This window comes from Typopeltis vanoorti, chromosome 1, assembly GCF_054136105.1.
Source record: "Typopeltis vanoorti isolate ZY-2024b chromosome 1, IOZ_Tvanoo_1.0, whole genome shotgun sequence".
NCBI classification, from domain to species: domain Eukaryota; kingdom Metazoa; phylum Arthropoda; class Arachnida; order Uropygi; family Thelyphonidae; genus Typopeltis; species Typopeltis vanoorti.
In genome coordinates this window covers 128,419,996-128,447,436 of record NC_143549.1, presented here as the reverse complement: position 1 = coordinate 128,447,436, position 27,441 = coordinate 128,419,996, and the positions used below count along the sequence as shown (strand labels likewise).

The 27,441-nt window shown below is 34.0% G+C and overlaps 1 protein-coding gene across 2 annotated transcripts in view; it reads right to left on the bottom strand.

Annotated features, from left to right (window-relative positions):
- Nucleotides 1-350: 350 nt before the first annotated feature.
- The window catches only part of DCTN4-p62 (dynactin subunit 4), a 159,260-nt gene continuing 132,169 nt past the window's right edge, over nt 351-27,441 (bottom strand). For both annotated transcript variants that reach the window (XM_090399205.1, XM_090399212.1), the window contains 2 exons: nt 18,194-18,269; nt 351-4,987 (listed from right to left, as the gene is read on the bottom strand). In XM_090399205.1, coding sequence (XP_090255331.1) covers nt 4,856-4,987; nt 18,194-18,269 — 208 coding nt within the window. In that variant the 3' untranslated portion in view covers nt 351-4,855. The remainder of the gene's footprint in view (nt 4,988-18,193; nt 18,270-27,441) is intronic.

The following is a 27,441-nucleotide window of genomic DNA, read 5'->3' as shown; positions in this document are numbered from 1 at the left end:
CTGTAATTTAGGCAAATAATTGGAGGATGATCTTTTTTTTATTATTAAAAACTTATTTCAAGGTAAACGTGTATAATCAATTTAAATCAGAAATATCGAACTTTTTTTTATTACTCTGGCATTTTTTTTTCAAATGTAGCACATAAAATATTTGAGTGAATGCCATTTTTAACAAAATGTCTCTCCCGTCAAAAAAGGTTGCAGACCCCTGCTATATACATCAAAAGAAAGTGAATTTTAGTCAGTTATGGTAATTCAAATCAGAAAACTGGTACATAGTTATAAATTATCTGTGTCAATTTTTTTAAAAAACTAAGATTAATTAAATGGAATCTAATGAGAACAATGCAATATGCAGACTAAGTTTTTATTTCAATTTTCATATAAATAAGGATTATTTCTACAAATATTGCTGCCAATATTGTTAAATACATAAAAAGCAACCAGCTATGTAACAATTTCTGTCTAGACATACATGTTAGAAAATTACTTTTATATCAATCTTCTTTCAGATAATATACAAACAATTAAAAATGTGGTGCAGATATTTGCACCTTATTTTATATATACACATAATTCCATAGAACAAAGACAAAATACATGAATTCACAAACAAAAAAAACAGGTCATGCGGAAAAGAAAAAAAAAATACTCGAGCATAAAAGCATTATTTTACCCTCTTCCAAAAAAAAAAAAAAACTGTTTACGAATTGGATATTTGATATCCCTCCTATAAGAGCTGAGAGTGCAAACTTATCAAAATATTCTAAAAAGCATTAATAAAGGATTATTTTATGAAATATTTAACTTTACAGTGCAAGCGCTTGTGTACATTATATGCACAATATAAATGGAATACTCAAAATGTACATGCCCTGCTCACCCCATCCCTGCCCTCCCCCACAGATAATAAGTCAGTGGAAGGGAAACTGTCTTCAGCAGAATTGTGAATAAATAAGCTGCCAAAGGAAATACATGAAACAAATCACTGGATAACTGTGATGTCACTATGCCTGAGAAAAGAGGATTTAATGTTGTCAGGCCATCTAAAAAACAACCTATATTCTCTGAATGTAGGCAAGCAATGCCAATCATAGCATTTAAGGTTTAAGTGTTCAGCTTTTGAATGACAGGAAACAAGACAGCTTTTGTGTGCTCAATACCTATGAAGTACAGCTTAGTTCTGTTTATAGGAACATGATTTTATTATTAAATGAGTGAAAAAAAAATAGTGAATACTGAAATAGAGATTTCTCTATATATTATGTGATGCCATTTAATTCTTAAGGCCATCTTTCTTTCATTAGCTATGTCAAAAAGGAAATGATATGCTAATAATCTGAGAAGTTTTTTTTTGCAAGCTGCACCTGTACCAAAATAAAAATACAGTTAGCTTTCACTACAGTAAACTTGTAGGGACCAATAGGAAGTTTATTACAGTGAAAGCTAACTACAATGAGAGTCCTCTAAATCAGCATTAAAGCTATGGAGAATTTAGCAAGAATTTTTCAGTAGTTGATTATTAATTTGTTATAGCTGTTTGCCATAGTGAGAGACAACTATACCATATCTTCTGTTACAAGCAGTAGCATACAAAATGACAGAGAATATTACAAGATCACATATGCAGCTCAAGCTTATACACAACTTAGTAGACATAACTATTTTTAAATAATGATATCCAAAATATGCTTGAATCACTGGATATGATAAAAACTACTAAGCTGTCTAAAGTCAAGAAAATCAACCATTCCACTGAATATTCTTGGAATACTACAATAATCCTATGAATATACAAAAGACATAGTGCATTTACAGATGCTTGACCTTTTATAACATAAGCAGCAAGCTGAGCAAAAAATTACCATGCATACAAGATTTAAATTTTTGAAGAATATCTACTATTTATAAAGTATACTCAGATGAATAAACAAATATCAGGATTGACTTATGTGCTGATTAGACATGATTCTAGACTTAATTGTATTAATAACAACAAATTTCATTATTAAATAAACTTTACTACATGTATCACTGTTTTACTCCTGAGGAATCTTCAGACTAAGAATAAAGAAGCAATTAATACAATCAAAATAGCTCACACACTATCCTACTCCAGTCTGTACCTTCTGGCCATGATTAAAATTGACCTTTCAAATCTTTTTCATACTAAACAGTTTTTTTTTTTCCAGCAAACCTTGAGGTGTGAGATGCTCTGGATATCATGAGCAATTTTTCAAAATGTCTTGCTTCTTTGAAACAACTTATTTTAAATAATAGAATTTTTCATCTCAGAGGGTAGGGGGCATTCATTACATGGCAAGCCAGCCTGCTGTTTAACAGATGAAGATCTATGAGGGTAAAGGGCATTCATTATATGGCAAGCCATGTATTTGGTCTTATCCAGAGTAAGGGATTCGATAACAAACAGAATGCATGCAACTCAATCAGCAAGAAACTAATTCCTTACCTTTCACATGGCTATGTTGTGCAGGAACCAAATGTCTCATGATGTAGTTGCTCACAGGTACACAAATTGTTGTGTGCACTTTCTATCAAATCCAAAACTATGTAGTAGGGAAAGAAATAAGATAATGTCCACATCTGGGTATAAATTAGCAAGAGAAGAATGAATTATTCATGAACCAATAACCTAGAAATAAGAAGTGTGTGTGCGCAGGAATGAGATTCCATATAGAAAAATAAATGTCAATAATGAAAGGATTATTGAATGTGGATGGTATAAATTATAGGATGGAGTGAACTATATGTAAGACCATATTTTACAGTAAAATATTACAATGAATTATGTGCAAATTCAGTATATTCTGAAAATGTATAACCATTATTGAACAGTGTAAATATCCATCTGACTATAGGATATAAGATAAGATGATTTTTCTAGCCTGACTTAAATTGTGTAGGTGTTCAAGTAGAACATTAGAGCTTTACTCAGCATTCTAAAGTACAGAGATATAACCTTGCACTTATTAACATCAAAAATGCAATTCCAATAATCAGTCCAATCAGTCTATTCAAATCTTCTGAAGGGAATTGTTAGCTTCATTCCTCATAACTCCTCTCCACCCAACTTTGCAACATCAGCAAACAACTGAAGATTTACGATCAATCACTCCACATGAAATATTATTAACAAATAAGTTAAACAGTAGGGGAGGAACAAGAACAGAACCCTGTGGAATATTAGTGGTTACTTTCCTTTTCTCGAACACTGCTCTCCACCACACACAATTACTGGTGATTTAGAGTGCCAATCGCCAATTCATTTTTTTAAAATTTTTATTTTTATTATTCTTTTTTTTATGTGACTGATTGTATAGGATGAAAGATTGTAAACCTATAGTATGGTAGTATTGTGGATGGGGGTGATGATTTTTTTTCTATTTTTATTTTTTAAATAATCCAGAAACAATGCTCTAAAAAAACAAACATGAAGCGCGAGCATTTCAGGTTTCTGAAAAATGAGGCAGTGGTTGCAAACACAGGATGATGAAATTGATCTCCCACCTTAAGACAATCATAAACATCCATGCCCAAGGCAGGATTCAAACATATAGCCTGCTGGTTAGGTTATGTAGGAAAGCGGACTGCTACACTAACCACCTGGCCAACCAGGTTATCAAGTGACAATTCATCAAATGCAATTGCAAAGTGTCAATATTAACTGTATGAGTCTCCCTTATCCAAGAACAAAATGCAAGCAGATTTGCCAAAGCAGGAGATACCCTTTATAAACTCATGCTAACCATCATAAAGGGCTTATGTAGATCAACCCAATCCTATATTCCATTCCTAACACCTCCAATAACTTAATTACAACTGCAAATATATAAACTGGTTCATAATTGGAAACTTTTTTTTTTGGTTTTAGAATTATACTTGTGCAGTGGCACCATTTTGCCTTTTTCTACTCCTTAGGAACTCTTTCCAGTGCAAGACTCATTAAACAACCAGGTCAAGGGTAGAGCTAACTCTTTCACACATTGAAAAATGCATGCTGCTGATAAGTCACCATTACAGCCTTATTATAACATATAGCCCAATCAACATGACAGACCTATGATTTTTTCACCTTTAATCTTTTTCATTTGCTATTTTTCTAGCTGTTGCACAGCATCATTTAACAGTATGCTATAAACCAACATGTTCAATAAATAACATCTGAGGCAAAAAAAAAAAAGCCAATGCAAAACTAGTCAAGAGAACAAATAAGGTAGACCCAGAGATCAGTACTAGTGTGGTACTAAGTGTATTGCAGCATTCCTTGGTAATGAACACTGATGAGGGTATCTAGTGGATACCCTCATCAGTCCCGAGGCCAGATAAAATTTGGGGGGATTGAGATGGTGCCGTACTTCCCTATAAAAGGGGCCTTATGGGCATTGTATCATCATATGAATAAATAAAATAAACCTTCATCAGTCATACAAAAAACAGCTACTGCCCATAAAAAGAAGCCACTTTAAAGAAGAAAAGACTTGAGGGGAAAATTGAGAGGTACTAAATAGTACATCTCAATTTGTAAACAGGCTACAAATGAAACAAAGATGTCAGGACAACAGTGTAAGTTCTAGTTTACCTTTGTGTGATAGTAATTATATCATATGAATTTTGTAACCTGAAAATACTTGATTGACTGGGATACAATAGTGACAGTATTATTATTTCAATTACCATATGTGTTATCCATACCATTAAGTCTTGAGTATATTCAGAGGAGATTAGTATCTCAAAAATATCATGGTTTTTACTGTTCACAATCAAAAAATGTTCATAAGCAAATATGTTCAAAACATGCTTTATATTTAAATTACATCAATGGTTTCACATTATCCTAAGATTCTCCACTGAGAGTACCAAGGCTCAGTAAAAATGAATGAGTCAGCCATATAATTTGTGGTTCTCGCTGCTCTCCTTGAAGAGGCATTATAATATTAACAAAATCATGTTTCATTCTGATGGCCACCTACATAGGAAATAAAATAAGTATTAAAGAGTGTTACATAATATTTTTACAATGTTATTTTTAAAATTTTGAAAAATGTGACAATGTTTTCACAGTTCAATATGAACTGGTTAAATTCTGCCACACAGAAATTAACAGTGTGTATACATGACAAAGCTTACTATAATCATAAACAGAAAACATTTTTCGATCTAATTTTTATTAGCTTAACTCAATATTAATCTTATTTCTGTATGAAAACAAGCTTGTTACGTAATATAAAATATGATTTAGAATACAAGTAACAGCCACTACTCCATAAATAAATTGAAATTAATTTCTTGGGAAATTTGAATGAAAAAAAAAAGCAACATACTATAAAGAAATGGTCTTTAAAAGGTTTCGTTTGACCTTAAAAAAACTGACCCCTTGAATCAGCTTTAAGCCCAAGGAATTATTCTAGCAATCTGAAATGCAAGGTACCTCTATAAAAGGATTCCAAATGAAACTGAAGGCAAGTTAGTTTCATATAAACAACACACTTTTACAATCCATGTCGAAATTCACCAAACCAACTTCACTGCCCCCCTTTCATCCCACATACAGGGTGATCAAAATTAATGTATCCATGCTTAAGGCCTTATGGGGCACCACCAAATGATCAAAACGGTGTGAAATTTTTGCAGGAATACATTGTACATCAATTGGAAGCAACATCTGAGGAAAAAAAATGTAGTACTATAATTCACCACCAGGGGAGTTGTAAACACTAATGCATGGAATTTGGATATCACACAGCATAGTAGGTGTCAGGAGGGTTTAAAACGATGGATACAGGATTTTCGCCTTCATTCTGGTTGCTAATGCTGTCCATAGTGATGCCACTAACCAGAGCTGGCACTAGGGTCTTTGCCACCCACATGCAATGTCTATCTAAGCATCCCTGTAATGATCCAGGCATGTGTGGTTCTTTTAAGATAATAAAAATTTAAATTATTTGAAATTTCTTAAATAAATTTTGACAGAACAGCCACACATTGGTTCGCTAAATGTAATGAACCGGGGGTGTTGACTAGGCAGGATAACACAGTCCAACACAATTTTTGCTGACTTTTATGAGACTTGTTTGTTACTAATTTGGGTGCGCTGATTTCAAATATCAAACCCATTTTTCTCTATCACGTCAGGTTTTTCCTCTATGGCATTTTCTTTTTGCTAATTTGTAAGTTTTTGATAGTTTTAAGGAGGCAGTACTATTTAGAGGATCAAAAAAATCGATTTTTTAATATTATTTTCTGAAAGTATGTACTTTTAAAAATCTGTTCCTAATTTTTTATCAAGAAATTCGAAAAATTCCTAAAGATATAGCCTATTATTCAAAGCGGTGCACAGATCAGAATCGGAGCGCTCACCGCTCTCGCTTGTTAGTAAACGAATAAATACGTAAGAACCTGCAAACGGCATGTACTGGTGGTTTGAATGCGAGAGAGAGAGGCCGATAATTAGATACATAACTACTTAATAATATTCATTAAAAATTACAAGAATATTTATAAAAAAATAACAATTTTACTTACACATGAGTTTCAGGGAATAAATTTTTGTTAGTAGCAATTTCTGCTGTGTGTTCTGTTTTGGCAATCCCTTTGAATACTCCAACAGTAGTCGGCCATCATGTGAGAATCCCATCTTCCTTGGTACCAATCTTCCATAGTTTTTAAGTCTTGATGAAATCTTATGCCTTGTTCATTGCTTACAGCACCTAAATTCTCGGGAAATCTATCAAGATGACCGTATAGGAAATGAAGCTTTATGCTCATGTTGCAACCTAGGCGTTGGAAATTTTCAAGCATTGTTTCCACTAGATCTTTGTAATTGCACGCTTTTTTGTTTCCAAGAAAATTATTCGCAACCATCGTAAATGAAGTCCAGGCCTCTTTCTCAATTTCATTCATAGAGTTGATGAAATTTGGGTCTCTCATTAAAGTTCTAATTTGCAGTCCATCAAATACACCGGCTTTAATTTTTTCATAACTAAGTTGTGGAAATTTTTCACATATGTATTGGAAACTCACCTTGTAAATCTAAAGCTTTAACAAACTGCTTCATAAGACCTAGATTGATGTGTAGAGGTGGAAAAATGATTTTTTCTCTGTCGATTAAAGGTTGATTTATAACATTCTGTTCTCCAACATTTAAGGATATTCTAAGAGGCCAATGTTTCTGACTCCAGTGTTGGTTTCTAGCTTGACTATCCCAGAAGCATAGAAAACACGGAAACTTTGTATATCCTCTTTGAAAGCCAAGTAAAAAGTTCACCATTTTAAGATCCACACAGATGATCCAGTTATGGTCTGTATATTTTAATAACTTCAGAACCTTTTTTAAAGTCCTCATATGTTTCCTTTAAGTGGACTGAATAGCCAATAGGAATTGACCCATATACACTCCCATTGTGTAGTAAGACATACTTGAGACTTCTGCTTGAACTGTCGATAAATAAACACCACTCATTTGGATGATATTGTACAACACTCATTTCTGTTAGTAAACCTGTAACAAACCCACACCCGTGTTTAAAATATTACAAGATTACTTTCCCTGCTACAATAAAAAGTTATCTTCGTATCTTGCTCCAGTAAGTTTTTTTCATTTAATCTTGAAGCTAACAATTCCAATGATTCCTTTGATAGGCACAAATCTCTTACTAAGTCATTCAATTCTGCTTGAGTAAAACGTTGCAGTCAAGAACTAGAAATTAAATTTTCATTGTCTAAATCAACATCTGGGTCTTGTTCCTCAAGAACATCTGGCACATTCCGATCATGCTCGTTCTCAAGTAAAGGAAGTCCTTTATAAATTGGAATGGCTATTTCATTGGAATGAGCAACTGGCCGAATTGCTGAGTTGAGATTTGGATACACAATTTTTTTCTTATTCTTCTTATTATAACCAGAAGTCTGAACTAAACAAAAATAGCAATCATCTATGTGATTTTTCGGTTCACGCCAAATTATTGGAATGCCAAAAGCTAATTTTTGGCATTTTCCCTTGCTCCACTGTCGTAAATTTTCTACACATGACTTACACACTTTATTTAGAGCCCATGAATTGTCCTGTTCTGCAAGTTTTACGTCAAAGTATGCAAAGTACACTTTCTTAACAAAATCAGTGATATTTGTCCTTTGACTGGGAACAGTAAAGCTGCTACAAATGTAGCAGAAGGAATCTACACTATTGACATATTTTCGAGTAGTAGATATGATGTATTTTCTTCACTGCCGACTAACATGCAATTAACAAGACAAAAAAAAACCAGAGACTTTATTGAAACGTTATAAGCGCTCATCATACTTTCACGATCGATTAACGATTGACTGATTTCGATCATTCTTTGTCTGCTATGATGCATATAGCATTCATTTATTTGTTTAAGGCAGTTGTCATCCTAATTTTCATCGCCTAAATGTATTAGGTCAGTTATCGGCCTCTCTTGCATTCAAAGCGCCAGTACATGCCATTGCAGGTTCTTACGCATTTATTCGTTTACTAACAAGCGAGAGCAGTGAGCGCTCCGATTCTGATCTGCGCACCGCTTTGAATAATAGGCTATATCTTCAGGAATTTTTCGAATTTCTTGATAAAAAGTTAGGAACAGATTTTTAAAAGTACATACTTTCAGAAAATAATATTATAAAATCGATTTTTTTGATCCTCTAAATAGCACTGCCTCCTTAAAACTATCAAAAACTTACAAATTAGCAAAAAGAAAATGCCATAGAGGAAAAACCTGACGTGATAGAGAAAAATGGGGTTGATATTTGAAATCAGCGCAACCAAATTAGTAAAAAACAAGTGTCAGATAATAATCAGCAGAAAAAAAATTTTTTTTTGTTGGCCAGTGTAATCATTAAAAACCCGAATATTCAAAAAATTTTCAAAAGTTAAAGCAAATTTTGATAAAGCCACTTCACTTTAATCGTTGAATATAATGACACAGGGAATGACCAGAATTGCTAACAAAATTAAAATGAATTTTAATTAAAGTTAAAATTTATTTGAACTAAAGTTTAAAAAATTCTTGCATTTTATTAAATTCTTAGTAAGTTGTAAAAATTTTTTAATAATTTTTATAAGTGGACCTATCTTTTAGGAAAATAAAAGAAACTCAAGATTGATGAGAAAATAAGAAAATAATTCAGAAATAATAATTAGAACATTTTATTGATATTAATATAAGTATTCAAAAAATAAAATCTTTACAGAATAACAGAAAATAAATTAAATTACATAAATATACTTGAAATTTTTTTATTAAAATTTTAAGGTTCTTGATTTCATATTCACCAAATTAGAAATAATGGCCTTAACGTCTAATTCCGCACATACATCATTTTAAATAGCTATTAATGCCAAACTAAAAAGCCTTTTTTGTGACATACTTGTTCTTAAGTAGATTTTAATCAATTTCAACTTGGAAAAGGAATGTTCACTGCTCACTACACTAACAGGTAAAGTTAATAGTATTCTTAAAGCAACTGAAAAGTTAGGGAAAGATAAATTATTGGACACAATAAAATTAAGAATATCGAAAGGATTTTGAATATTTAAATTATCCTTCCGAAAAATATCCTGGAAAGCACATAACTCGTCATGTGGTTCTATTGCATTTACGTCTTTATTGTCGCCATCCTTCAAGAGAATCTCTAAATCGACACAATTTTTTCGTAAATCTTCGTTATTAATTTGTAGTAATCTATACAAGAAATTGTAATTATCATAATATGTTTTTAGTTGTTCAAAACGTTCTATTAACGCACATTGCAACGTCTAGAAGTGTATAAAACACATTCACTCTAAATTTATCTTCTGGCGATTGTGGCGTTTTGTCATGATGCTCGTAGTCAAGTTGTCGTGTCATCTTTCGTCGTCGAACTTCCGTACCAGTTTTAAAATCTTGTTCTCCGTCCACTTCTTCACTCAGTTCTTTTGCCGTTTTAGAACTTCTTTAAAATTTGTATCTGATCGATACTCTTGTAAGAATATTTTTAAGTTTTCGATAGATTCTAAAGCAGGTGTAATGTTCATATTTTTGCCTTGAAGCATTTTACTTACAGGCTTTATTCTGTTAAGTAAATCATGCCAAATTATAAAAGAACAAATAAATTTGTAGTCCTTCATTTTAGCACATAATGTTTGTGCTTCATGCTAAGTTTCTTTATTAAAATTTTCATTATTTCAAAAAGTGCATCGTAAATTTCTCCTAATTGATGTTGCAGAGGGCAGATTGCATTCATTTTACCTTCCCATCGCGTTTCTGATGGCTGTTTCAATGTTAATTTTTTTACGAACTTTAAAAGGATTGCCCAACGTTTGTAAGAGAATGAAAAGAAATTATATATTTCTTGAATAATTGCAAAGAAACTAATTGTATCTGCATCATTAATGATTAAATTTAGAGTATGAGCAGCACATGGCACGTAAAAAGCTTGAGGATTTTTGTTCAAAAGCAAATTTTGGAGCCCATATTTTTTCCCTTTCATATTTGCCCCATTGTCATACCCTTGATCTCACATGTCTTCAATGGGAATATTCCATTTTTCCAGTTGTTTCACTATTGTTGCACATAAACCACGTCCTGTGGAATCTGATATATCTGCAAAACCTAAAACGTTTTCCCTGATCTTGACAATTCCATTGTCACAGGAAACAAAGCGAATAATAATGGTCATTTGTTCTGTTTTACTTGCATTAGGTGTGCAGTCTAAAATTATGGAATAATATTTAGATTTTTGAAATGATAATAAAATTGTATCCCTGATTGCATTACTTAAAGTTTCCAATATTTCATTTTGACTGTCTTTACTCTAATAGTGTACTCTACTGTTTCCTTGTAGGGCCCTTTCAACATGATTTTCCATAACGGGATCAAACTTCGCAAACAGTTCGACTAATTTTAAAATATTGCCGTTATTCCTTTCATATAATTTATCAGATGATCTGCGAAAAGCTAAATTTTGGCTACCAAGGAATTTTATAATTTCAATCAAGCGTTCTAAAACACTCGTCGAATGTTTCTTTTCCATTTCATACATGCTTTGAGTCTGGCAATCAATAGTAGTTTTGGTTTTTAAATTTTTATCAAGTTCCTTCCATTTTAAGAAATTTTTCATGTGAGCTAAACTAGTCTCATGTCTATGCTCTCATGTCCATTTTCCATTTTTCTATTATAATACGTGTCGCCAAATTTACGACCATATGTATCTTCTAAATTTACAGCGACTAACAATGTGTTAGTTTTGTGGTCAACTACAGCTAAATCTTGTTCTAACTGTTTTTCACTTAAATCACATCTTGTTATCTTGTTCAATAGTTGCAATAGTACTTTCATGCAAACTGGATGATGTGCACGGTTCTTCAACTCTGATTTCTGATGTATCGAGTTGGTTACAATCTGCATCAGAATATTTTATATTTTAATATTTTAAAAAATTTATTAAGAGCCCCAGTTTGTTTCTTAACATCTGCTTCTTGCGCAGCATGACGCTTACGATTTTGTGCAGCAGATAACTTTTTTTTTAATTTCTGATTCCATTTCTATTTTATACCCACAAGAAATTATTACACAACACGACACAGAGACGAAATAATAGTCCGCACTGCGCTACGGCCAGTAGCCTATCGAGATGCGTACTGTTATAAATCTACTGTTGCTATCTTATCATTAGTGCGACATTGTAAAATTTTATTATTATTTTAACTTTGTATACTTGTAATTTCTATTAATTACTTGTGATGTCTTTTTTCTTTACCTTATACTTTATTCTCCATTATTCTAATCTAGCTGTGCACACTTTCTCTCTCTCAGAATCTCTCGTTTATATTATTACATGCTATGTTTACAAGAAAGTCAAATAACATTTATTTACATTACTATGAAATGTACACGAATTTAAACATTAGGGAGAATGCTTTCTCTATCCTTCTATAAAAACTCTTTAGCAAAATTTAGAACCTTTTTTCTTCAACTTTAAAATACTTTCTTTAACACAAAACGTTATCTACTCTCAGTTTACAAATTTTACTTATTAAACTGCAAGCTTACTCGCAAAGAGGCTACCTAAATCTCTCTGTTAAGTTATCTTTACAAATTTGATATCAACTTCTAGCATGCCAATTGATTCTTTTAAGGGCACTTCTTAACCTTATTAAACAATAAACATATATCCTAAAAGTCTTTCTAATACAACTATAAGAGGAATTATATAAGTTTTGAACTTACAAAGGCTCTGTATCTCACAATTAGTCAAAAGTCTTTCACTAAAAGTTCTATGGCAATTCTTTCATCCCAGATCTTCATCTGGAATTTTGGCTTCGGCTATATCATTTGGGAATGTAGCGGGACTTGTACAGTTCCGGAAAAATGTTATTCTCCCACGGCGAAAAGAAAAACTTACGAGCGAAGGTACTTCGGGAAATTTGCCTCGCCTTTTCTCCTCTACTTGGGCTCGCCAAAAATGCCTGGACGACTGCCGTCTAGTAGCTTGAATTGCCACCTCTAAGAACTGAAAATGCCGCCTCCAAGAAAAATGAAACTGTTGTCAGCAGTTGATCAGGATCCCTCTGGACTGGAAACTTTTCTCTTCTATGGCGTTTGGGACTTCTCCTTTCAGCAATTTGAAAGCCCTGTCTGTGGCCTAGAAGTCGTTTCTCTCTAGCGACGTCTCGAACCGAGAAGCTCCTTTCTGGAAGCAGAAAACTCCTCTCTCAACCAACATCTGGATCTGGAATGCTCTCTGATGATGTCTGGAACCAAGCAGCTTTGTCTCTCTTCGGCAATATCTGGGACTGGGCAGCTTTAGCAATGTCTGGAACCGAGCTGCCTCCTCTTTGACAGCGTCTAGAACCGGGCAGCCTCTCATGTCTCTCTGTGGACGTCTCTAGAACCGGGCCCCCTCTACTTCTGCAGCAATCTCTGGATCTGTGCAGCCTCTTCTGTTTGCTTCAGTCCCTTTTTATTATACCTCCTCTGAGACCTTGCATGAAGTTTGGCAACCCCCAAAGAATCAGTATGATTCTTTCATCTTAAGTTTCAAGTTCGGCACGCCTTTTGTTCTCCTCTGCTTTCTTTTAATTGTAAGTTGCCAGCCATTGGAAAGTTGTTTGAACCTTTCTGACTGACTTAGCAGATGTTTACACTTAGAGCCTGCAAGCCTTTCTCATACAAACAAATTGTAATAACAATCTTTCTAATGCTGCCATGTTGATCTTTTTCTTTTTCCATGGTGAACTGAATGCGTGAGTGAAGGCTATTGATCTGTTGTAGGAAAGTAGTAAATTCCTCTTCAGAACAGCCAAATAGCAAAGACATCATCAACATATTGAAACCAAAGAGAGGGTTGGGGATGAATGGATGAGAACAAGGTATCTTCAAATGGTTCAAAAAACAGTTTGCCAAAGGTGAAGACAGAAGGATACCCAAGGCAGTACCTTCAATTTGTTTATAGATCTTGTTTTTCCAGCTGAAATATCCTGAATGTATTTTTGAATTTGTTATTCAGTACAAAATATCTGTGCTTTTATTTTCATTAAAGTTAATTACTGTGGTTATCTTGTAATTTATTATTTATCTCCATCTATTTATTTTTTCTTTGATTATCCTATCCTTTCATATCTTGTTCTGTTATGCATATTTCTACTAAGAGCTAATCTTTTCTTTAACAGATTTTATTTGCATCTTTTCTCAGTTTTTTTGTTTTCTTTCTTTAATCTACTTGGTCTTTCAGTAAGTTCTTTGTATGCTACATATATATATATATTTTACTACTGTTTGAGCACATTCTTCATTAAACCAATCTCTTTAACATGTTCGCTGCCACGCTCCTCGGGCAAAGTTTGTTCCCAGACGCCAAGCGCTTTCGCGTCTTCAAGGTCACTACAAGTAATCTCGTATCACCCCACCCATATATTACATGTGCTGACGAATGTGTTTATTGCGTCTTATCTATAAAAACCTTCAGTTTCTCTGTGACCACTAAAAGAAAACTTACTGATAAAGAATTAGAAGCTTATGCTAATATGAGCGATTATGAATTTAATGAATTCTTCATCGCAAATGGAAGTTCTTTCCATTTCAAATATGCACAAATTTGAAATGGTTGAAGCAAAAAATCGGAATGGTAAAATTCAATTAAAACCAAATATCGTTAGGGATTTGGGTATGTCAGGCATCGATCTTTCTGATCAAATGCTTTATTACTATTCCCCCTTACGAAAGACAATTAGATGGCTGGCCAAAGAAATTGGCAATACGCATTTTTGATATATACATTCAAAATGCACATAAATTATATAATATAATTACTGGAAATGCAATGACTGCATTAAAATTTAGAGATCAATTTATCCCAGTTTTTGTTGGAATGGATGAGCTTACAGCATCACAGAATATCAGCAGGATTCGGGATCTTCATTATTTGAAAATTTTACCACCTACAGAAAAAAATATTCACCGACAAAGCCATGCTGAGTATGTACATGAAACAAACAACGATGTGAAACACGTTATTATTGTCCTGTTTGCCAGGAAAAACCAACATTGTGCATGGAAAATTGTTTCAAAGTGTATCATTTGTAATTTGAATAAATTGGTTTTATTTTATTGATTTCATTTTATTATTGTTATTAATTTTATCAGTTTTAAATTGATTTACAAATTACGTGTTATACTACGGATTAGCCTGCACTTGGCATAGGAGGTTGGTAATTGACCTACGAGTATTCGTAGTTGGCTTCTGAGTCACATATATAATATACTATATTTTAGTTGAAATTATTTCCCTTCTACCAAGCCCCTAGACGTGCTCTCCACTTTATTCAGAATCCAAGAGACCAAATTAAGGTAATTATACTAAGAGTTAACTCGTGTTTGGCATAGGAGGTCGGTAAATCGACATACGAGTATACTCGTGGTTGGCAGCGAACGCGTTAACTTATTTTCATATCCTAGAATTTCTTCTGCATGTCAGACTGCTAGTGTAATTAAAGAGGAATTACATTTATTGTATAAGAAACAGCATTAAACAAATATAAAAGAAGTATGAAATATAATAAATTGTTTCCCTGTGAAATTCAGTTTACTTGTTTATACAGTTCTTTAACTACATTATTCTTATCATCCTAATACTCCATGGAGTCACACTCACCTACGAGGTCCCTTTTGTATTACACACAGCTAATCATACTGTGCCTTAAACACATTCAAATTCTCTGCAGACACTACACTCTTAGGCAATCATTCACAACTCTCCATGAAAAAAAACTGCACTCATTCCCTTGCTCACACCCTTCTTACAGAACTTCAAGGGATCACCTCTTGTTTTTTCCCAATCCCCCACAATTTCATGAAAACCTCCTCAATGTTTATCTTATAACAACCCCTTACCAACTTGTATGTCTCTATCATATCAACCCTCTTTCTCCTATCTACTACATTCTGCAAACTGTGTTATCTCAACCTTTCTTCATATTCCATAGATCAGAAATTATTTTGTCACCTCTGGACCCACTCGAACATCTCTTCATCCTTTTGAAAACCAGGTGACCAAATCTGTGCACAGTAGTCCATATATGGACTAATCAGAATCTTATACAATGGAACCAGAATCTATTACTTCCATAAGTTAGTGTCCTCTGCATCATTGCCAGAATACATTGTGTTGTCCTCGCAATTTTGGCAATATGTCCTCTAAATTTTAGATCCTTATTCACCATCACCCAAAGATCTCTTATTTTCTCCACCTCCAACAACATATCCGTACCAAGAGTAAATTCTACATCCCATCTTTGTTTTCCAAATTTTAAAACATTATATTTTTGCAACGTCGAACTGGCATCCCTATTCCCGTGCTCATTAACTCAGTCTATTCGAGTCTTCTTGTAAAGTCACAACATCTTCTCTACTCCTCATAGTTCCAACTTGAATCATCTGCAAACAACCGAATATCCTCATTCAAATCTTCCTCAAATATCATTAACATACAGGTTAAACAGCAATGGCCCTAAAGCAGACAACTGAGGCACACCACTAGTGACTTTCCTTTTCTGGGATATTGCTCCCCAACACACAACTTGTTGATACCTATTAGACAGCCAATCTCCACTCAAATGCACTAGTCTAATATCCAACCCCATCTACTCTAGTTTGACTATCAACTTATCATGCAGTAATCTGTCAAAAGATTACTTACAGCAAAGTAATCTTTTGCAAAGTTTAAGTATACGACCATGTATCGATCTCCGACATCCAATGATGCTGTCATCTTATTGTAATAAGTAAACAGACTACTAAAACATGACCACCCTTTAGCAAATCCATGCTATTCATCAAAGATAATACAATTGCTGTCAATCCAATTCTGGATTCTGATTCTCACCAACCTTTCCAACACTTTAACCACAACACCTGAGACCTATCATTTGATGCTTATATTCTGTCACCTCTTTTATGAAGCAGTACGATCTTGCCTTCCTTCCACTCCTTTGAAATTTGACCCAATGTAACTCATATTAAACAAACATGCCAAGGCAGATGTCAACTCGCTGACACATTCCTTCAAAATACATGGTGATATATCAGCAAGTCCCACAGTCTGATTAATATCAAGTTTGCTTAATTCCCCATATACCTCTTCTCATTCACAGTCAGTCCCTCCGCATCATCATCTGCTCTCAAACTCTCAATGATGCCACATTGACAAGGATGAAAGATCTTTATTAAGTGTCATTAAATATCTCAACTACAACTATATCCTCTGCAGCAATTGTCCTTTTTCCATTTTCTCAAATCAATGTCATCCTACCATAATTACCATTCTTTCTTCTTCTTGTTTTTTTTTTTTCCCTTCATTAGCTAACTGCTGCTCATACTGGACTTTTGTTACCCTCACCAACCAAGTTATCCTCCTAGCCTGTTCTTTGTATTCCTCGTGGAATTGATTATTACCACTCCTCTTATGTTAGTTCCATAATGCCTTCTTTCTCCATATTGCATGCTTAATCTCGTCATTGATCCATTTCACACCTACCATATCTAATCTTCTTGAATATCACCCAAACAGCACTTGTCTTCCCAACCAACTCATCATTACATGCTACAACTGGAAGCAGTGTCCTAAGCTTCTCCCAATCACCAGCCTTGTAGTTCCACATATACCCATTCCTCACATGGTTAGCAAACACCCAGGTAATCACTTCATAGTAATTCTTCCATTTCTGTTATACAGTAATTACTTTTTTTATAATTATGACTGGACATTCAATAAATAGATTTATCTAATCCATAATTTGAATAATCAGCACTAACTGCTGATTATATGAAATACTTTAGGAAATTATATGGATCGTGGCAAAACTCTAAAAATGTATTCCAAGTTTGAAGTGCTAGTTTTTATTAAACAGTTATTTTTCTTCTCATCTTAACTTGAACAAAATACTAATTCCAAAAATTCCTAAAACCTTTATTTAGCTATGATCATCAGGATTTTGATAATCAATAAACAGAAACAAAAAAACACTTCCATACAACATTAAACAGAACATATTCAGTAAAAGTATTACTCCAAAATTCACTTCATACAAAACAATAACATCAGATAAATATACACAATGTAAAGCCATTTAGTTTACAAGACATACTTTAATATTTATAAGGGTCACAAAGACATAAGAGAGAAATAAATTATATGGATGTGAATATATGTGCCACAGAATGAAGTTTAAAAATGCAACAAGAGTCGATTCTTTCTAATCTTTCTCTGTGCCTAGTTTTGCTCACCAACATAATATGAAGATGCATAAAAGGTAGAGTTATACAGATTTGTAAATATTTAGACATTTTGTTTTTGAAGAGGTTTTCTAAAATGAAAACAGAGAATTACATTCTTATAATTTATAGCAACACTTCCACAGCAAAGTTATTAGGGATGGTAACTTTTGGTTGGAAATACTTCAGTAAGAATCATTTTGATTCAAAGAAACAAATATCAAACAGAGCAGACTGATTATGACAACTTGGCTTTACATTAAGCCAAGTTGTCATAACTGGGATACAAAACAAAACATTTCTACTTAGGCTAATTGCATAATGATTTTTACATACTATCAATGATTTAAAGTTTCTTTTAAAAAGTCTCTGTTGTTAATTTAAAAAAAAAAAAACATACTTACCTTAACATCCTTTTCTTCCTGAGGAATCACAGAAATGAGAAAACCAATCTTATTTGATTTGCGAAATGTCACAACTCTTAAAATGAATAGAATATAGAATTTTCTATTACACAAACGTCATATGAACAAAAAAAAAACTAATAATATAGCACTGATTCATTCTACAACCCAAAGTAAGAGCACAGTCGAGCATAACAAACTAAAATTAGTAAAAGTGGTGCACACAAGCAATACTATCATCACCAGAGACCTTTAGGGAGTCAAGAACTCATCAAGGGTGCTCACACAGAACCTATAGCAGCTGTCATGACTTCTCTTGAACTCATTCACACTAAATACAGTCATCACGTTAATAGGAAAACTGGTTCACTCGCTCATTGCTCAGTGAGTGGAAAAATCTAGCTCTCACTCCTTTCTTAAACTCTATTAAATTCAACTTCCAAGGATGTGCCTTGCATTTCACCAAATTCAATATAACAAAACATTTCATCAACAAATATCTTATAACATCCTTTCAAATATTTATAGGCCTCTATCATATCACTCCTCTTTCTTCTGTTTACCAGAATCTGCAGTCCACATACTGTCAATCTATCCTCATAATCTACTGTAATCCTTATATCATCTTTGTAATTCTTTGTTGCACCCTTTCACAGCTCATCTGTCAACCTATTTCTGTATGCAAGTTTTCACCAACTTCTATAAAATCTTCACTACCATTCCAGAAAGGCTGACAGGTCAGTAGTTAGACAGATCAGTTATTGTACCACCCTTCTGCAAGAGGACTTAATGCATTCTTTCTATTCCTGAGCTGAGACCATATTACACAAACATGTCAAAGGTCTAACCAGATCAACTCAATTTCCCTTATACATGTTGCTATCCCATCTGTTCGTATTGCTGAATTCTTATACAGGTTATACAACAACTCTAGAACCTCCTTCTCATGCCCATCTCATCTTTATCTTTTTATCCAATGTAGTGGTAGCACTGAGAACAATGTTGATCTTAGCCAAGTGAATTGATCTTAGCAAAGTAAGCACTCATTTGAACAGTTTCATGAACTTTTGATACAAGTGCACTGTCTGTATTCAGTAAAATTATTTTCCGCATTCATTTTTCTTTTATACAGCAACATAACAAAATTCTTTTGTGCTGTCTTTAGCCTGCACAGCCAACTTCTTTTCATATTCTGACAGCTTTCCATACAATGCTCTTAACTTTTCTAGTCTGCCTTTTTATATATTTATATCTTCTCTCATCCTAATTCTCATGATATTCCATCTGCATCACCTGCTTATATATTTCTTGCTTAATAAGATTGCACCCATTTCAGTCTCACCTTATTTGTCAAAATCTAGTGATACATTCAGATACAACATCATTTAAGCATGTTTTGAAACTTCTCTTGCACTGCTGATATCTTTCCTATTCAGTAACTGATACTACAGGACTGGGACTGAACACAGTATTCTCCATAGTATAATTTCCAGCTTTGTAGTTCACAGCACATAACCCTTCCTAACTGGAACATCCATAATTTTCAACTTTCCAGATTAGTATAGCATGATCACTGTCATCAACTGGTTGCAAAACAGTCACATTCTTAACTGAGATCCTATGATCAAATTTAACACATATTGACTTTGAGTTCCTTCTTTCACGTTGCTTAAGAAAGCTATGTCACAACAGCTCATTAAATTTTCTTTCATACTTATCAAGTTTTCTCTATTATGCAATCAATGTTTAGATAATTTAAGTCACTCATAATGATTACTCATTTAGGACACATATTTCATTGTCCCCAGCAACTGAACTAACCATCAGATTTGTAGCAACATCCAGAATATATTTTATCCTGCGTAACTTACACATTGAAGTGTAAGTTACGCAGGATAAGATGGCCTCATACTAACTGCATGGAACATTATTACTATTATTGCTAACATGAGTTTCTGTTGTAACTGGACTCAAATTATTCAATATCATTAGCTGAACCCCCCCCCCCTCCTATCTCTTCTATCTTTTTATCAATTCCAGTTACAACATCTTACTCTTAGAGCTAGGTTTCATCAATACTAACAATCTTAGGTCACAAAATATTCACCAAAGAAACAAAATTCACCCATTTGCTCCTTGTATTTGTATATAGACATAACAAATTACCCCTTGGCTTTTTTCATATTCTTACATATGTAGTCTGCTTTGCCCAGATGGACAGCTTTCTATTTCCTGTGTTTTCTACCCCCTGCCCACACACACTCCAAGTCTGAATCCTGAGTATACAGATCCACTCTTTCATGAGATTCATAACCATGCTCAACGACATATCATTATCATGGCTGCATACCATAGCTGAACTTACACATTCTCGCTGTTTGCTCCCCCTGCCCCCACACACTCCAAGTCTAAATCCTGAGTATACAGATCCACTCTTTCATGAGATTCATAACCATGCTCAACAACATATCATTATCATGGCTGCATACAATAGCTGAACTTACACATGTTCTCGCTGTTTGCTCCATGATTATTGGTTCCCCAAATTAACTCTCTGAATTAGATCTCATCTCAATAAATAATTTTTCCATGTTCCTGATGCCAAATCTATTCAAGGCAGCCATCCCTCTTATGCAAGTCTTTAGTACCATCAAACTCACCTCAACATCCAAAAATTCACATCCCTATCTTCTTCACTGCTTATGTTATGAATCACTTGCTATCATAGTTCTCTTTCACAGCCCAGTCATATGATATCTTGGTACCAGACTAACAATTTTCATTCACTCAGTCTTTATTCTCCCTTCATCATAAAAATTATGGAAACTACTGTGTTAGAGTAAAAATTCAGTTTAATAAAAACCAAAATAATCACTTTATTCTCCCTTCTTCCAGCAATCATTTCATATCCTCTCTCATTCTTCATTTATCACTAATTAAATCACTTGTTCCTATGTGCACTACCATTTCTCTTACTTTTCTGTTTCTCAACTTCAAATTTAATGAGTGATTCACCATAGCATATTATTTCTTTTCTTCTTTTTTTTTTTACATTCTAATTTTACATTAAATTCAACCACTGCCTATTTTTTTTTCAGACATTCACATTTTTCTAGATCCTGAGTCAATCACCTAATGATCTGCTTTAATCTGGAAATATAAGTCAAATTACCTTAATTTCTTAAGATCAATATCAGCATTGTAATGCTTTTCTTTGGCAAAGGTTTTGTCTCTAGCATCGATGGTAGCCTTTGCTTTTATTTATTTATTTGCCACTTAATTATTTTATTGGGATTTTAGCACCATTTTTTAAAGCATTATCTGAAATTAACAATGTCTAGAAATATATTCATAAATGCACCAAATCCAGCAAATCCAGTGAAAACCATAATAATGTACTAAAAATAGACTCACTATAAGAAAACACCCAAATCAAAATCACCTATCTTACAGAAGATTGAAATAAGCATCATTCTCATACAAAATAGCCTTGCACCAGAACCTCAAAATCAAATCACTATTAAACAAATGTACATCTTATATTGGACTGGGTAGTTATGATGGCTAACAAAATTAAGCACTGAAAAAAAAAAAAGGGTTAAATAAAAAGACATTTAAAAAGGAGGCAAAAAGAGGTATGAAGAAGGAACAGGCGTATATCATAAGAATTTAGGAGAGGATGAAGGTGGGAGAGAAATTTGATAGGAAGGGCTACATCCTTTAACTCCATAACATTGTCAAACCTGGGTAATAAATGAGAGTTTGGTTTAAAAAAAGAAAGTATACTGCATGAAAAAATATCTTGTTTTTATTCTTTACCCAAAAGAATGTCAAGCATAGCTTACTTTGTGCACATTTTCCTTATTGAGTCTCTCTTGTTGAGGAAAGAAAAAACTGGTGGATGATTGAGGTAAGGAATTTATTATTATTATTATTATGCTTTTAAAGATATGCTGCAAAGTGATTCAGTACTCCATATGGGCAATACAACACTGAAATGTGATATTTATAGAATAGTTCTTTCCTCAACAAGAGAGACTCAATAAGGAAAATGTGGCTATATCCATGGGCAATGTTATGGCAGCAATTTCAAATTTTAGGCATATACATCGTATCAATTGCATAAAAGATATCCTGACAATTTATTTTAGTTTGGCAAGAGCATTCTTGTTTATTTGTGGTAGTCATGAGTTATATAGAGGTCAAAATCTTGAAGTGATCAATGGCTCGGGGAAAAAAAAAAGCCCTTTGCGTTGATCCTGTTATATTTTTATTCTGTGCCATTGTTATGTCGTTACTTTTCCTTAATAATTTTCTTATTTTTATATACTTCTTTTACCTCTATTATCTTTTCTTGTGTGTAGCCTAACTAGATTCTACCTAGGGATATTTCCTTTTCAGATACTGGCAAATTTGTATTTATACTGCACCAGCCAGTATCCTATAACAGGAATTTATTCAAGTTCAGGGAAATATTCCTAGATTCATTGGCATACACTCTAATACACACTTAAATAGATATTGGTACTTTGCAGTCGTGATCAATGATTTATTACTTAAACATATATATCTAAAATTTCTCCTGCTATGGCTCTAATTTTATAAGTGGCAATTTGATATCGCGAATTCAGGCATGACTCAGGCATATGTAATAAAACATGTTTATTGGAACTAAATGACAATTACAACTAAATTTGAATCAAATTACTAAAACTTCTAAATCTCTTGCTAAGGTTAAATCTCATGCTAAGATAATTAAACAATTCTAAATTAATCAAGTTCACCTAGACAGATCAAATTGTTAATCACACAGAACAATAGAAAGCAATGACAATATTACATTAAATTAAGATTCTCTCATGCATGCTAATCATAGAGTACATACTATACAACTTGTTGCTTTCTCAGTTAAGGTTATCTACTAAACAAAATATATTACTTCAGTCACATACAATTAGATTCATTCCTGACAATTCCGTGTCCAACAGAACTTGCTGTCTCAAATACGAAATCTTATCCAAGTTCTCTAAAGATTGCCCACATAACTTAATCAAACACAAATTTCTATCTTTTATCACTTCCATAACAAATAACAAAGATCTCTACATTACCCAGTTCTTTCCGAAGGTATATTAACTACCATGTGTTGTTCTGGTCATCCTTCGATCGGCTATCTCAGCGCCTGGCTTTTGGCTACGTCGTCCTTTCTACTGCTGCCGGACACAACTATTTTCTTCCACGACTAAGGGCTATCTCCACTCCTTTCCAATGGGACATCCAGCAGCTGGCACGATTTCTGCATAGGCTGATGATTTGCGTACGGCTCCGTGTGGAATCTTGTTCAGCATAATCAGGAAAACAGCCCACTGTCCAACATCATAGAACCCTGGCTCATGCTTTCTCCGACCACCGGTCAAGAATCCTCAAGATGAAATTCAGAATAAACAGCCCTGTAATATGGCGCATATTGCCTTATATTCTATGTTCTAGCGCCCTCTTTTTGCCGTATCCTTTTTTTCGCACTACCCTTAGTTTTAATGCCATGCTGAGATAGCTGATAATGCCCTTAAGATGATCCTTACTCTCCCTATTACTGTTAGGTGCTGTCTTCGAGGAAAGAGCGCTTACGTTATTTTCCGCGTACGCTGTAGCCTCCGGCATTACGACCGATATGTACATTTCAGATGCGAACTTTGCACTGTTACTCATTACCTGTCTGGTGACTTACGTTATTTGAGATAGCTTAATAGGACACATATTTAACCTAATATTTCTTTTACATAGAATCATTAATCTGACATAATTCTCTAGTTTAGTTTTCTGTTTTTGACTATAAATATTTCTAATACAATTCACATATTAATATGCATTCTCTTATACAATAAACAAGGTCTTATTACTTTTTGCTGGTGTGCAGGTATTATCTTAAATTAGTTAGAATTTTCATGTTAGATTCTGAATGAACAACTTCTTAGAAAATCCTCCATTCAGGATCTAACACTTCCTTTATGAATCCTTTCCATAATAACTATAAGACTTAGAAAATTTCCCTGACTCTAATATCTGTATCACTTATTATGTGTTCATTCTATAAGGAAAGCAAATTCTATATCTCTAGCCGATTCCTAATTTTACTCATGTGCTTACCCTGACTGATAAAGGTTATTCCTTGCTAAAAGAAACGAATCCTCTAATTTCTTTCTGGGGCTGTCTCCTCTTCATATATTGACAAATTTATTTTTTAAAGCTGCGACAGCCAATATCTTAGAATAGAGGGGACTCTTATTCAGGAAGACTTTTGGTGCAAATAGATGAATAAATTTAATGCTTAAACACTTCAATTAAATGTTTTACTGTGGCTAAATAAATTCTGGTTCAGTCGTAACCTCTATAACAACAACAACAACATGTTATACCTTTCTTTCAATTCTCCCAGCTATGGTTCAGATTAATGAGTGGTAGTTTTGATTCATATCACAGGCAAAACTCAGGCATAGAAGAAAAAAACACATTTATCGGAATCTAAAAACATAATATACACTTAGACCAAGCTCACTTTCAATTAGTTCAATGACATGCTAAATCAAACTGATTAATACTCTAATGCATGAACAATAAATCCTTCTTTTAAATTAGAGAATAAACACACATAATATACACATTATACACTTCTAATCAATATTCTAACTACTAAGTTAGTCTTGCACATTAAACCAGTCACAATCATCTATTATCATTTCAGACAATGTTTTATGACATTAGCCACTGCTAAATAATCACTTAAAGTTCTTAAATACTGTCCATACTTGATTATTACACTACAATGATATTTCACTTTTACTGACTGGGTAATTATACAACAAAATCTGTACTTTACCATTTCTTGGGGCAGGATCTCCAGGTCCGCCTGAACTGTCCTCCTTTGTTTGGATTAATTCTCGATACTTCCATAAGCCTGTGTCCACGTGGTGAGTCAATATGGTCATCAGATTAAGCTATGCTCTGCACCTGGCGTTTTCCCCCCGTCTATTCTCTATCTGTTTCGGACCATCGTCATTTCTACTGCCGGTTCAAAAGATACATCCGCGATATTATTCCGTCGGAACTTCCAGTGAAGGAGTGAAGACAGCATATGCTGACATCTCACGCTTTAGTACTGGCAGAAATTCAGACATCGAAGGGAAAGGCGCAGCGTACGATATCGTACTATCACCAAGAAACACCATCAGGAACTTCCAGTCCATGGGAGAAGTCGAATCATCATCCAGCAAAATAGGCGAAAAAAGCCTTGAGAAAGGGGTGCAAATCCTTTTTATTCTCCCTTCACCCCCCCTTTTAGCACCCTGTTACTAGCTGTGATAGCACCCTCTTTCTTTTCTCGCCCGCTACTTTCTTCGTCCGCAGGAATTTTGGCACATCACGAGATCTCTAGCAGCATCTTCCGGGAAACAAATGTGTGTCGCTTTCCAAGATTGCCAATGCCTCAGGCCTGCCCGTGACTTTTGGACTATTGTTTACATCTAATTTACCCATTCATTGTATACATGAGGCATTCATATAATACTAATTTATACACAAAGTTCTTTACATGGTCTTACAATTCCACTAAAAGGAGGTAATTCTATTTCTATTTACAGTTAGTACTTTATTTCTTCTGCTCGAGTACAAGTTTTTTCTCTCAGCTGATTTTTCTGACTTGTTAAATCCTGAATGAATTGTTTCCTTTTAAAGGTTCTTCATTCAGGATGTAACAATCCAAGATCCAATGCACATGGAATCATAACTTTACTGGTAAATGATTTTATAAATAGTATTGTATAGTTGAGATCATCAGGGTGAGTATTTTGATTTTATTTAAGGGTACTGTGTGACTTCAGTGAGGAATGTTATTCATGTCACATCTCGATTTTTTTTTTTAATGGCATGCGCACGCACACACACACATCACAAGACCTGTAACACAGCTGTGCCATGTTTTGACAAGAGATAAAGGAGAAAGAAGTAATTGATTATGCTCCTTGAAAAGCACGGGGGGAGGATTACTCACTGGATAACACTGTTCCAAAGAACAGAAATAGACAAAATGAAAGAAGATGTGAAGTTGGTTCAATATGTTTGGAGATGGACTGTGGATGGATGATGACTAGCAGGCAGCTGCTCTACGTCTTACATGATAAGAGAAAGTAGAGAAATGGTAATGGCCAATTTGGTGGAGCAATGTCCATAAAAGTGGCTATAAGAATACCTGTGAGAAAACTGAAAGAAGTATGAGAAAGGGTTCACATATTTGACAATCTGCCCTCTTCTATATACAATTAACAATTCTTATGGTTTTATGTGTACCATTACAGAAGCGAGAGCATTACAGGTGAGAAGTTAGAGATGAGAGGGTGGCATGGGTAGGATTTGTTATAGACCAAGAAATGAATTATTATACTTATAAATGTCAGAAATATTAAAAATAAGGAAGATGAAATTGTGTTGAGTTTGTTTGTCTGCAAATAGCTGGATAGGAGAAACCTGGTTAGATGAGAATAATATCCTGGACCAAAATAGAAATGGAAGAGTATGACGTTTTTCATGATAGGAAAGGGAAGAAGGGAGGAGGAGGAGTGCGGCTGATGATAGCAGGAAATTATGTCTACCCAAGACTGAGATACAAGGGGAAAATAACACTAGTGGTTTTGAAATAGTGGCATGAGGTGGAAGTTGACAGGATGAGATATTTAGTTGGGTGTTGCTATATGCAGGGAGAATGTTGAGGGTGGAGACAAAAAATGTATAAGCAACTTGGCTTAGTGAGCAAGAGAAGGATGATCATTTGGGTGATTTTAATTATGGCAGTATTGAGTGGAATGAAGAGAGAGAGCATGCAAGTTCTTGAATTCTTAAAGGAAAACTATCTTGAGTAATATGTAATGGCAAGCACTGGGTTGAGTCTTAGAAATGATCATATCAGACAATGTACTTATGAATGGAATATTTAATCTTCCCTCAGTTGGTGAGAATGACCATGAAGTGATCACATAGGTCATTTTCAGTCATATGAGAACTTCTGTGAAGAAGGACCAGTGACTGAAAAACTTAGGAGACAACTAGGAGCTCTAGCATGGAAATAGAAGTTGAGTGAAAAGAAAGACATTGCTTGGGCTCTGATCAAGAGCTATTCAACAGCAGCAATGTCACAGTATTCCAAAAGTGAAAAGGCTAAATAAGGAAGGAGTAAAATGGATGAACAAAGAGACTGA